The sequence below is a fragment of the Phaseolus vulgaris genome, chromosome 3 (assembly GCF_000499845.2).
Source record: "Phaseolus vulgaris cultivar G19833 chromosome 3, P. vulgaris v2.0, whole genome shotgun sequence".
NCBI lineage: Eukaryota > Viridiplantae > Streptophyta > Magnoliopsida > Fabales > Fabaceae > Phaseolus > Phaseolus vulgaris.
In genome coordinates, this window is record NC_023757.2 from 13936557 (window position 1) to 13949469 (window position 12913).

The 12913-nt window shown below is 49.8% G+C and overlaps 2 protein-coding genes across 2 annotated transcripts; one reads left to right on the forward strand and one right to left on the reverse strand.

Moving 5' to 3' along the window:
• Window positions 1–3763: 3763 nt before the first annotated feature.
• On the forward strand, window positions 3764–4516 carry LOC137839158 (uncharacterized). The gene has a single exon (XM_068648284.1). It carries the CDS (start codon window positions 3764–3766, stop codon window positions 4514–4516), a length of 753 nt encoding a protein of 250 aa, XP_068504385.1.
• A 4725-nt stretch (window positions 4517–9241) lies between these two features.
• Window positions 9242–9878, reverse strand: LOC137839159 (uncharacterized). The gene is made up of 2 exons (XM_068648285.1): window positions 9642–9878; window positions 9242–9589 (listed from the first exon to the last, which is right to left on the reverse strand). Exons 1-2 carry the CDS (start codon window positions 9876–9878, stop codon window positions 9242–9244), a joined length of 585 nt encoding a protein of 194 aa, XP_068504386.1.
• Window positions 9879–12913: the final 3035 nt, after the last annotated feature.

The window sequence follows — 12913 nt, forward strand, 5'->3', positions numbered from 1 at the left end:
CTCCCTTCGATAACAATTAATTGTGAACGGTGAGTAACCTCCCTTTGATTTCAATTAATTGTGAACGGTAAGTAACCTCCCAATTATGCCAAGAAAGCAGCAAAGGTGAGTCATATCCCACATAACTCATAAACATAATAATTATTAAAAAAAATATTAATATAAACGCAACAATAAATTAAATAAAAAGAGAAGTTTAAATAATTTCTTAAAATATTAAATATATACTATAAAATTATAAAATAAATCACATCTTATATAAATAAATAAAATACTATTTTTTAATATTAAAAATCCTTGCAGATGAATGAGGGTAAATTCGGAAATAACTCATGTTGATGTGGCTTACCCTCTACATCTCTTCATTTTGAGGGGAAATGATATTTACAGTTCAGAGGCATATTCTCTCCTCCTCTTCCCTACAAAACCCTGGATCCAAACAATTGATATCCTCTCACTTCTTTCCTTGTGAACAGTACATCCATAGAAGCAAACAGAGCCTTAATGATTCCGCTAAATATTCTCGCTTCAATATCGTGGAAGCGTCAAAAAATGACATTGAGGTTTTAAAAAATTCACAAACTCCCCACTCCCTTGGATCAAGGTCTTCAGCTTGATCAACACTTTGAAAGTGAGGATTGTGAGTCCAGTATAGTGGGAATCCATCTAAGAGGGTTGAGTCGTCGATCAAAAGTTGGACTTTTATAAAATAACCTTTGAAGTTTTTGTAAGATGATTGGAAAAGGGAAAGTAACCCTCTTCCGCTACTACTACTTAATGAAGCCCAAAATTACAAAAAAGTAAAAGAAAATATTCAACGTTGAAGATATACTGAACTGAGAACAGAGAATATTAAAGGCTCAAATAAAAGCCCAGTTGTTCAAATGCAGCTGGGTTGGAGCAACATTCAGTTTGGTCATAAGCTTTTTCTCTAACACAGTTAATGGAAGGCGTAAACGCAACTTAATAAAAATTGTATCATAGAAAAAATAGAAAGGTCCAGAGGAATCAATATACACACTGGTTCATCTTGGTCACAAACAACAACCTTAACTATATTTTCATCTCTTTTACTCAAACCCTCAGACTCCGTATATCTTTAATTTTTCCCCAGGATGTGTAAATGGAGGTTTCCCTAATCAAACCCTTTTTCTCTCAAGGGTAAGCAGAAATATAATTCATCTTTTAAGAAAAAGAAAGCACAGAAACACGAAAAATTTAGAAACCTAGAATAACTAATCGATTAAAATAAGGAAATGTAGGCAAAACAAACAATGGAAACAATAAAACCAGCACTGAAAGAGCATGAAAACAACTACAAGAAGAGGTAAAACGTATCTAGGACGCAGTGGGGAAGAGAGGTTTCATGAAGGAGAAAAAGGAGTTTTGGGAGCAAAATGGCGGGGAAATGAGAGTGAAGAGGAAGTGAAAGGGTTTTTACTTTTGGAAAGGGGAAGTTAAACGTCAACTTTTACAAACTGTTGGATGAGAGACACGTGTATAAGTATTTATAACTGATGGGATCTGTACCGTACGGTCCTCGGACGTTGACCAAAGTCAACATGGTGGGCCCCCAAGAGAGGGATCCACTAGAAAGTACAGTAGGGCAGGAAGGAGTTTCTTTAATGTCCACGGCCTCAGGCATTGACCAGCCTCAGGCGTCGCCCAGGCTCAACATAATAAAGGCGCCTGGGAAGTTTGGCAGGCTAGGGAAGTGTCCCCTCTTGATACGCACGGGTAGGGATAACCGTGGAGGAGGCCCAAGGCTTCCACACCTCTACTGTGTCGCCTCCTATTGTGTCGCCTCCTACTGTGTCGCCCCAGACAGTAATAATAGATAAAGAAAGGTGGTTTTCAAGCCACACCCCCAGTACCAGAAGGGAGAGACCCAACTCACGAGGGATCCGTGCATGAGGTGTAGGGACGCGACACTACACACCACCGTTGGAAAGCCACTGGGACAGAGACAACCCATAAGAGGGTCACGTCCCAGAAGGTGATCTGCATGCATGGCACGTGAGGAAGGCAGGGAACTCCCAGGGTGGATAACTCAGAGAATGGGCGCATGAGTTGGCACCCATGCAGTCACCCCCGCGCGAGTTGCACTTCGACAAGGCAACCTTACACACTGAGAAGGCCCTAAGACTGGGAACAGTGTTGCTAAGGAGCGCCCACAGAATGTGCAAGTCTCAGGCTGACACGTAGACAGAAACACCGGGAAGGTATATAAGGTTTTACGACAAACAGAACAAGGTACGTTTTACACATTCTAAGACATTTGAGCAGAAGCTAGCATTTTCAGTTACGATTCAGTTACGCATTTCTCTGAACATTGGCCTTACGGTGTTCTGCGAGGAGAAGTTTTTGGTGTTTCCTATCCAATAGCTAACTTGACCGTTGGAGTGCAAACGGTCGCGAGGGCGCCATTTGTCTCTCTGTTTCAGGTGTTCACGGCGGAGGAAGGAGAATATTGGAACAGAAGCAAAGGAGTTCTTGAAGCGCAGTTCGTTGAGACGCACGAAGGTGTTCGAGTCAACCGGTAGGAGCATTTGGCGCCCACCGTGGGGCCTGATCTAAAACATATGTCTCGCTGCAAGAAGGAGAAGATTCAATGAGGGTTGTGGAAATTCGTTAAAGTTTTTCAAGATTCTAGAAAGGTTCGTCAAAAATCCTCAAGGTTTGCTCAGATTCATCGAAGAAAGTTTCAAGATTCGATAAAACAGTTCAAGATTCGCCAAGAAACGTCCAAGAATGAGGAATACTAGGCAGAGTTGTACGACGCATATGGGAGGTGAGAGTTTCACCTTGCAGCAGGTCATGGAGATGATGCAGGGCCTTCAGGAGGTGATGGCGGCGTCGAAGGCGGAGCAGGAGCGTATTCAGCTGGACCTTGTGGCGTCGCAAGCAAGAAATAAGGAGTTGCACCGCACCAACGAAGAGTTGTGTCGCGGTTTACGCAACTAGCCTGGGAGTCGCGAAGCAGAGGAGCAATAGTGTGCAACGCCTCCCAGGGAGTTTCCTATGCCTTTCTCACAGGCAATCATGGATGCTGCTATCCCTGCCACATTCGTGGGGCCGAAAGCCACGTTCACCAGGATGGAGGATCCAGAGGCGCACCTCATAGCATTCCACACACAAATGATGCTAATTGGCGGTTGTGACGCCGTCAGATGTAAGTTGTTCATGAGTACGTTGGTGGGAACGGTGATGGAGTGGTTCATCAGCCTTCCAGATGGCCACGTGACTTCATTCGCGCAATTGTCGAAGCTGTTCAGGGAGCAGTACATAGCGAATCGTGCTCCCCCACCCAACTCCTAAGATCTCTTCGACGTAAGGCAGTATCAGGGGGAAACGTTGAAAGAGTTTGGTAATTGCTTTGGGGCACAGGTGATGAGTCGATGAAAGTCCATGTGTTCAAGAAGGCAGTCTGCCCTGGACCTTTCAGCGAGTCACTCATCAGAATTCGCCCCAAGACTTTCGCTGAGATCAGGCGTCGTGCGTGGCACACATTGCAGCAGAAGGTGAAGTAAAGGAGAAGCGCGCGAGCGTCGTTCCCGCGCGTCCATGAGTGTCGTCGCGCGCACAGCCCTTGAGGGTGAACAAGGCCGCGTCGGGGAAGAGGGGTCAAGGAGGAAAGCCACCCTACGAGCCAAGGAAGTCTCAGGCTAAGGGGCGCTCAGGGGAGAATAAGCCGGTGAGGCACAACTCTGTGGTGGAGTTGAAAGACCTGATCGTTGTCCCCAACATAGCGGACAGGTTGAAGATGCCGGTGAAGACTGATAAGGTGTTGGGACTGCACAAGGATGCATGGTGCGAGTTCCACCAGGCATTTGGTCATCCGATAAACAGTTTTTTGGCGTTGGGGCATCAGTTGGATGAGCTTGTGAAGAGCGGTTTCCTTAATGATTACCTAGCGGGGTCATCAGGGACTGAGGCCTTGACGACATCAACAGAGGACCAAGCCCACGAGATGCCCATCCACCGGGAAATCCACACCATCTCAGGTGGATTCTCGGGTGGAGGGTGCACTGCATCCCAACGCAAGAGGTATGTGCGTTCGATAATGTCAATGGCAGAGCAGGTGGTGGACGACTCGCTCGACGTCGACCTCATGTTCACAAAGGTTGATCTTCCCGACGTCGTTCCACATGATAACGACCCCGTGGTGATTTCAGTTGTAATCGCAGGAAGGAAAGTACACCGAGTGCTGGTAGACCAAGGCAGCTCGGCGGATGTGATGTTCTGGCCTACGTTTAATAAGTTGCAGCTGTCTCCTGATCAGCTTAGGCCATACACGGGGTGTTTGTATGGTTTTGCGAGAGATCAAGTGGAGGTGCATGGTTATTTGGAGCTGAGGACGACCTTTACAGATGGTTCTACATCTCGTACAGAAAACATAAGATACCTAGTGGTAAACGCCCACTCGGCGTACAATATGTTGTTGGGAAGGCCGACCCTGAATCGGCTGGGGGGTGTCATCCACACGCCATATGAAGTTGAAGCTGCCCAATCTTAGTAGGAAGGTGATCGTGATCAAATCCGATCAGCAAGAGGCCAAGAAGTGCTATGAGAATAGCCTCAAAACGAAGAGGGGCGTGTTCATGGTAGTGGAGCGCCCACCCATGGAGGAGGCGCCCATGGAGGAGGACCGTGTATGTGTATCCCGCGCAGAGAACACTCGGGAGAGGCGACCCGAGCCAGCTGAGAAGGTTGTGGAAAGGCAGATTGGTGGTAAGACGTTCAAGTTGGGTAAATCGTTAGACCAAGAGGATCAAAACCAGGTGGTAGAAGTGATATCGCATCATCTGGACGCCTTCGCATGGTCCGCCTCGGACATGCCAGGTATTGACCCGGATTTTCTATGCCACCGCCTCATCATGGACCCCAAAGTCTGACCCGTGCGCTAGAGAAGAAGAAAGTTTAACGAAGAATGGCAGCTAGTTGTACAAGAAGAAACGAGGAAGCTGTTGAACGCCGATCGCATCAGGGAGATTCAATATCCTAAGTGGTTGGCCAATGTGGTCTTGGTGAAAAAGGCCAATGGGAAGTGGAGGATGTGCGTAGACTTCACTGACCTCAACAAGGCGTGCCCAAAGGATTCGTACCCTTTGCCAAGCATCGACACGTTGGTGGACAGTGCCTCGGGTTGCAAGATGCTCAGCTTTTTGGATGCATTCTCCGGGTACAACCAGATCAAGATGCACCCCCGCGATTTGTGCAAAATGGCGTTCATTACCAAGACATCCTGCTACTGTTACACAGTGATGTCGTTCGGCCTGAAGAACGCATGCGCCACCTATCAGAGGTTGATGGATAAGGTCCTTGCGCCCATGTTGGGAAGGAACGTGCAGGCCTATGTGGATGACATGGTGGTGACCTCGCAGAAGAGGGGACAACACATAGCTGATTTGGAAGAGCTATTCGCTACAATAGCTAAGTATCGTTTGAAGCTGAACCCCGAAAAGTGTGTATTCAGGGTCGAGGCGGGTAAATTCTTGGGGATCCTGCTCACCGAGCGTGGGATAGAGGCGAACCCAAAAAAGTGTGCGGCGATCCTCGCCATGAGGAGCCCCGCCTCGGTGAAAGAAGTACAACAGCTGACAGGGCGGATGGTGGCCCTGTCCAGATTCGTATCCGCTGGAGGAGACAAGGGCCACCCCTAGTTTCAATGTTTAAGAAGAAACAGTCGGTTCGTGTGGACCAACGAGTGGGAGGCGGCGTTCCTCAAGCTAAAGGACTACCTGGCCGCTCCCCCCGTGTTGTACAAGCCACAGATGGGCGTGCCCCTCCGGTTGTATTTTGCTGTGACCGAGCGAGCGATCAACTCAGTCCTTGTTCAGGAGCAGGACCAGACGCAAAAGCCAATATATTTCGTGAGCAAGGTGTTACAAGGGCCAGAGGCGAGGTATCAAGTCTTAGAGAAGGCAGCACTGGCCGTGGTGTTCTCAGCCAGAGGCTCCGTCATTACTTCCAGAGCTTCACGGTGGTAGTGATGACAGACCTCCCTATTCGGAAAGTGCTGCAGAAGCCAGACGTGGCAGGGAGGATGGTACGCTGGGCGGTGGAGCTATCGGAGTTTGATGTCCAGTATGAGCCCTGAGGCCCCATCAAAGGCCAAGGCTACGCGGATTTCGTGGCAGAGCTCTCCCCAGGGAGTGCACAGCAAGAAGAAGAGGCTAGTTTCAAGTGGGTACTCTCAGTTGATGGGTCCTCCAATCAGCAGGGAAGTGGAGCCGGCGTGATCTTGGAGGGGCCAAATGGGTTGTTGATTGAACAGGCCCTGAGGTTCGCCTTCAAAGCCAGTAACAACCAGGCGGAGTACGAAGCCCTAATAGCTGGAATGCTCTTGGCCAAGGAGATGGGCGCACGGAGCTTGCTGGCAAAGAGCGATTCCTAGTTAGTTACGGGTCAAGTAACCGGGGAGTACCAAGCCAAAGACCCACAAATGGCTGCATACTTGGGCTATGTTCAAGTCTTGAAGCGGGCGTTCGCGGTGTTCGAGCTGGTACACGTCCCCAGGGAGCAAAATGTCTGTGCTGACCTGCTCGCCAAGTTGGCCAGCTCGAGCAAGGGGGGAAGACAGAGGACGGTAACACAGGAAACCCTCAAAACACCACGAACGTTTGTTGCAGATAACAGGGTAAGCATCCTTTAGATCAGTGCGTTTAGGGGAAGGGCGAGGAGTCATCGGTCGTTGACTCAGGACACGCTGAAGACGCCCAACGTAAGTGTTTATTCGGTCTCACTAGGAGGGGAGGATCCTATGCAGGTATGCGTGCTGGAGGAGGGGGACACGTGGATGACGCCCTATAGGTGCTACCTTGCCGATGGGATACTCCAAGTAGAGCCCGAGGAGAGAAAGAAGGTAAAGAGAAACTCTGCAAGGTACACCCTCGTTGACGGAGAACTGTTCAGGCATGGGTTCACACACCCGATCTTGACGTGTGTGAGTGGAGATCAATGTACGAGGATAATGGCTGAGCTCCACGAGGGATTTTGTGGGAGCCATGTTGGCAGTAGGTCTTTAGCGTTGAAGGTTGTACGCGCAGGGTATTACTGGCCGACAGTAAGAGAAGATTGCGTGAGGTACGCCCAGCGGTGCAAGCAGTGCCAGTAGCACGCCGAATGGCACAAGGTGCCACCAAAAGAGTTGAGGTCCATCTATAGTCCGTGGCCCTTCCATACGTGGGGAATCGACATTCTAGGACCCTTTTTCTATTGGCAATAAGACAGATGAAGTATTTGATAGTGGCCATCGAATACTTCACGAAGTGGATTGAAGCCGAGCCAGTAGCGCAGATCACGGCTCACAAGGTACAACATTTTGTGTGGAGGAATATTGTGTGTCGCTTTGACGTACCTAGACGTCTTGTCTCCAACAACGGTACACAGTTCGCAAGCTAGTAGTTGGGCAAGCTGTGTACAGAGGTCGGCATAAAGCAGGTGTTTGCGTCCTTCGAGCACCCACAGACGAACGGGCAGGTGGAGTCTGCTGATAGAATCTTGCTTATAGGATTGAAGAGAAGGCTTGAGAAAGTTAAGGGGACCTGGGCGGAAGAGGTTCCCAGGATAGTGTGGGCTTACCACACCACGCCTCAATCCTCCACTAAGGAGACGCCCTTTAGCCTGGTGTATGGATCGGATGCGATGATCCCGATAGAGATCCACGAGAGCTCGCCACGTTTTCAAAGTTTTATGGCCGAGGAGTCTAACGAGGAAAGGAAGGTGAATCTGAATCTGTTGGACGAGGTTAGAGAGGAGGCGAGGATCAAAGCCAAGGTGTTGAAGAGAAGGGTGGAGCCCCAGTACAGCTCCAAGATAAAGCCCTGGCAGTTCCAAGTTGCTGATTTGGTAATGCGGAAGGCTCATCCGTACGAACTGGAGAACAAGTTGTCCCCCAAGTGGACTGGTCCCTTTAGGGCAATCAAGGCCCTAGGGAACGGGGCGTACAGGCTTGAGACCCTGGAGGGAGGCGCCATCCCTCGCACTTGGAACGTAGCAAATCTCAAGTTTTATTTTAGTTAAAAGCTTTGCATTGTATACAGTTTAAGGGGACACTCTTTTTCCCTTTCGGGGGTTTTTTAATGAGGTCACCCAATAAAGTTACATTTCGATCATATGTACCCTCAATTTTTCTTTTCAATGCAGGGAGGAGCGCTCTTACGTTGGTGTTTAGACACCTCGGGCGGGGTAGCAGCTTTCTTTAAGACGCCTCCTCGAGCGTGGGCACCGAGTGAGTATAGCACGGTTCAGTAAGAAACGAACCCGTGGCTTTGGTGTTTAGACACCTCGAAAGGAAGTGGCGGGGGGCGCCTCCTTCGAGCGTGGGCATCAAGTGTGAAAGGTAAGTTCAAATCAGTGATGAACCGGACACCTTGGTATGTGTACACCCCAAGCAGGAGTGGCGGTATCCTTCGGGACACCCCCTCCTAGGGCGTGAGCACCAAGTACCCTGATCGCCTTGGTGTTTAGACACCTCGAGAGAGAGCGGCGGGGGTCGCCTCCTCCGAGCGTGGGCACCAAGTGCACTGATCGCCTTGATGTTTAGACATACTGAGGATGAGCGGTGCTGCTTCTGGCACACCTCTCCTCAGGCGTGGGCATCAAGCGCAAATAGTAAGGTTCGATCGATGGTGAACTGGTTGCTCTGGTGTTTAGACACCCCGAGGGAGGGTAGAGGCGCCCTCTGGGCCACCTCCTCCCCGGGTGTGGGCACCAAGGACACCGGTAGACTTGGTGTTTAGACACCTCGAGAAGGGTGGCAACTCCCTGAGGACACCTCCTCCCCGGGCGTGGGCACCAAGCCTATCGATTGACCTGGTGTTTAGACACCTCGAGAGAGAGCGGCGGGGGGCGCCTCCTTAAGCGTGGGCACCAAGCATGAACAATAAGCTTTGGCCAAGATAAGTCCTCCTTCGCCTTTGAGCGATGATGAGGCCAATAACGCTCTTAAGGCGGGACGCCTCGAGACCACGAAGTACGAGTAAGTGCCAAGTGAAGGAGCTCCCATGCTCTCATCACAGATTGTTTTGACAGCAAAGTTAAAGGATGACAAGGCGTGCTACATATAGTTCGAGAAGACAAGGTTATTCGAAGTAACGAGTGAAGTAAGCATCAGAAGCGTTGTTAGTAAAGGAGGTAAGCAAAATGCAAGCAGAAATGAGCAAAGAAGTTAAGTTAAAGGTGCAAGATACATTCACAGTATAAAGAGTTCTTAAGAATACAACTTTTGACTACAAAGCTAAGCAGCATCATGATGTGGAAGGCTCCTTGGCACGATTTCTCCTTCGACGACGTGGTTCGCTGTAGCAAAGGGCAAAGTGTCCATCTTAGGATGTTTGCAAACAACCTGAGCCAGGGCATCTTCAAACCCGACGGCGTAGGCGTTAGCAGCATCGTCGATGAGTTCTGTCTCGACCTTTTTGAAGCCCTCAGCTTGGGCAGCCATCTCTTTTTCAGCTTGGACAAGGGCTTCAGTTTTCTGTGAAAGCTCTTGTTTGGTCTGTTCAAAACTCTTGGCCCGCTCATCTAGTTCAATCTTGACTTTCTCAAGTGCCTCAGTTTGTGCAGCCAGTTCCTCTTTGGCTTTCTAGAGCTTCAGTCTTTTCCACGAGCTCAGCTTCAATCTTACCCAGATGCACCTCCCGGGTAACAGAGCGCTCATCAAGGTTGGTCATCTTGGCTTGGGTGGTCGGTGCAGCATCTTTGAGTTCCGCTATTTCAGCTCGTAGAGGCACCACTTTGGCCAGAAGTGTGGTGTACTTCTGACCTTCATCTTGAAGCCTCATGTTGGCCTCTAGCTCAGCCTTTCGAAGAACGCCCATCTCCTCGATCAAGTCAGCCTCCTGGATAAAGAAGCGTTGAGCTTGTTTGGCCATTTGTTCTTTCACCAAAACTAGTTCATCTGCAAGGGCATGTTGCTCCTTAGCCTTCACCTCAGCTGGTGGAAAGAAGAGTTGGTGCGAGCAAGGAACCCACCAAGGTTAAGGGTCATACTCTCTAGCAGCGCCTCATCAGTGAAGTTCCCCGTGGTCTGTTGCTGGTAGCCCCTCAAGATGTGGTGGATGACCCGGGGAAGCTCAGGAGCAGGTGTAGGAGTGGGTTCAGGAACAATCTCAGCTCCCTCATCAAGAGAAAGATATTGTGGAGGTGAGGAGGCACTGGGAGGGTTGTCCCTAAGGGAGGCAGGATGCCTATCAGATGAGGAATGAGAGGTGGCTACTATGGTGGTTCTCCTTCTCTTGAAAACAGGGCCATCTACAGAGTCCTCATCCTCATCAGAAGGGATGACCACCACCCCTTTGTTTTTCTCTAGGGGGGCTGGTGGAGGAGAAGCCTTGAGCGTGGCCAAAGGAATAGCCGCGATTGGGATGGAGAAGTGGGGGTTGTTGCTGTGTGTGGTGAGGTGGGGGCAGGTACAATGTATGGAGAAGCAGGGTTGGGATTTGTTTGTGGTGAAGCAGGTGTTGGAGTGGCCTGGGCAAAAAGGGCGAGAGGAGCAGTAGGAGAGGCAAGCGGGGCTGGGTGTGCAGAGGTACCCTCCTTGCCAGTTGTGGCATTGTTACGAACAGACAAGACTCCAGCTAGTCTTGCCTGTTTCTCAGCATTCAACACCATGCCTGCACCAAAGAGAGAGCATTCAAGGTCAGGCAAACCAGAGAAATCAAAGAATTAGCACAAGTATGAGTTGACAAGTAACAGAATAGGTATAAACAGAGCAATGCTTGAAGAAGGTTGGGAAAGGATTCCCATACCGATATATCCAATGAGCCCAGTTGGGCTATACTCATTCTTGATGACTTGAGCAGTGTTGAAAATTACCCCCAGGTTGGCCAAGACCTGGCACACCTCGCGATCACCTAAAGATAGCTCATCCAAGGTCTTGGCCTTCTTGAGTTTTAGTGCCCCCACCCAGTACAGGGGAAACCCATCCAAAGTAGTTTGGTCCTGCTCAGAGTAGCACACTCTGAAGAATTTGACTTTAAATCCTTTGTAGGATTGCTGGAATAACGTGAGGATCACTCTTCCCGTTATCCCACTGAAGCTGACCCAGATATTCTTCACGGGGCTTTTGGCCTCGAAGAAGTGCAGGAAGACATCTACTGAGGGAGCGTGGCCGAAGAAGTTGCAAAGAATGGAGAAGGCTCTGATAAAGGCCCAGCTGTTGGGGTGCAGCTGAGCCGGAGCAATGTTGATCTCCATTAGGAGCTCCCTCTCAAAGCTAGTGAAGGGGAGGCACTGCCTAATACGTTTGAATACGGTTTGGTAGAAAAAGAAGAAGGGCTCCCCGTTGTTAGAGCGGTTATCGACGCAAACGGGTTCACCAGCTATACAGGGGCGAACGGAGATGTAGGCGTCGCATTCCCTCCCGAATGCCCTTCCTTTGAAGTCAGGTTCACTCTCTAAGTGAGCCATCCAGTCAGCAATGGAGGTTAAGGAGGAGGTCTCGGTGAGGAGTTCGTCAGAGGCCCAAGGGTACAGGGGTTTGTAGTTGATGCTAGGTGGAGGAGGATTGGTAGTGACTTTAGTCTGCGCCATGATGAAGGGAAGCTAAGAAAAACAAAGAAAGGAAGAAACAAAGCTTCAGCAAGGGGAAAACTATGGTGCGAAACGAGAAGTTCAGAAAAACCCTATTGATCCTGCTGGCAACTCGAATGTGGAGGAATCGCTTCGTAGCACTCTCTGCCCTGTCTACGCGACTGCGTCTTCTGCAGAATCACCCTCAGAACCTTCTCTTGGTGCTCCAAACGTGGCCTGCAAAACACACAGACGGCGCCTCTAGCGGCCGTTTGCACTCCGACGATCAAGTTAGTCCACAGAACCACCAAAGATCAGAAAACTAGTCGTGTGTGTGAAAAACTCTTGCTCTCTGTTTTTCGTCCCCCCTCACTCTCACCCTGATTCTCTCTTTTATCTCTCTTTCCCTGCTTCTGGGCATAACAGAATTCTGTTATGCTTTTCTGGCATGTGTCAGAACCCTGTTATGCTTTTCAGAGAAAGCGTACCTTCAGAATCAGCAGTGGGGAGCGTGAGAGTCTGTGCATGTCTGCGCGTCTCTGCGCTTGGCTGCGCCTGTCTGTACCTTTAGTGGTACGGAGTGCTCTTTTGTCTGGACCGCACCCCTCTCAGATGATGACACGTGGAAGCCTGCAACTCACATCTAACCACACACGTGTCACTTACTGGAAGGGCTCTAGCGCTTCTCTTTGTGTGCCTAAGTTACGCCCTTGCGGAGTAACTTAGGATGTTTCTCTTATCTGGGCAGATCGCATACTCTTGGGAGAACGTCGGGTGTGGCTGGTCTAGGCACACTCACCAAACGTTGCTCTCTGCGTATACAGCTTACCCTTCACGATGCCATGCACGTAATGGGTTGAGGGAATCACCAACCACTGACTGGTTTACTAGTTCCCTCAGGCCACTCTCGTGCATGATCCCCTGAGGTGTGCTCATGCGAGATCCATGCGTAACGCTCTCGCTGGGAACCTCATTCCCAGTTTAACTACGTGTAACACGAGACCTCGATGACAATACCCCGATGACTGATCAGTGTTTATCTGTTTCTCGCGTTCTGCCTTCAGGCGTTAGTCTGAGAACTGGTCTGTTGGTGGCCACTTGGCTACTGACCACTGATCACCATTCTGGATGATCTGTCCCCCGACCTCTCTGCCGCCTGATCTGTCGGTGGTCACTTGGTTACTGACCACCGATCACCGCTCTTGGCGATCGTCCCCCTGACCTCTCTGCCACCTGGTCCACGTGTCACCCTGCGAGTGGTCCACGTGGTTCTCTGATGCTGACGTCATCGACTACCGATGACGGATCGGATCACCTATTCTAGTGAAAAACCTAGAAACAGAGGAGCAAAGAAGATGCAGAGGAAGATTAAAAAATAAAAGAAATCTAAACAGTC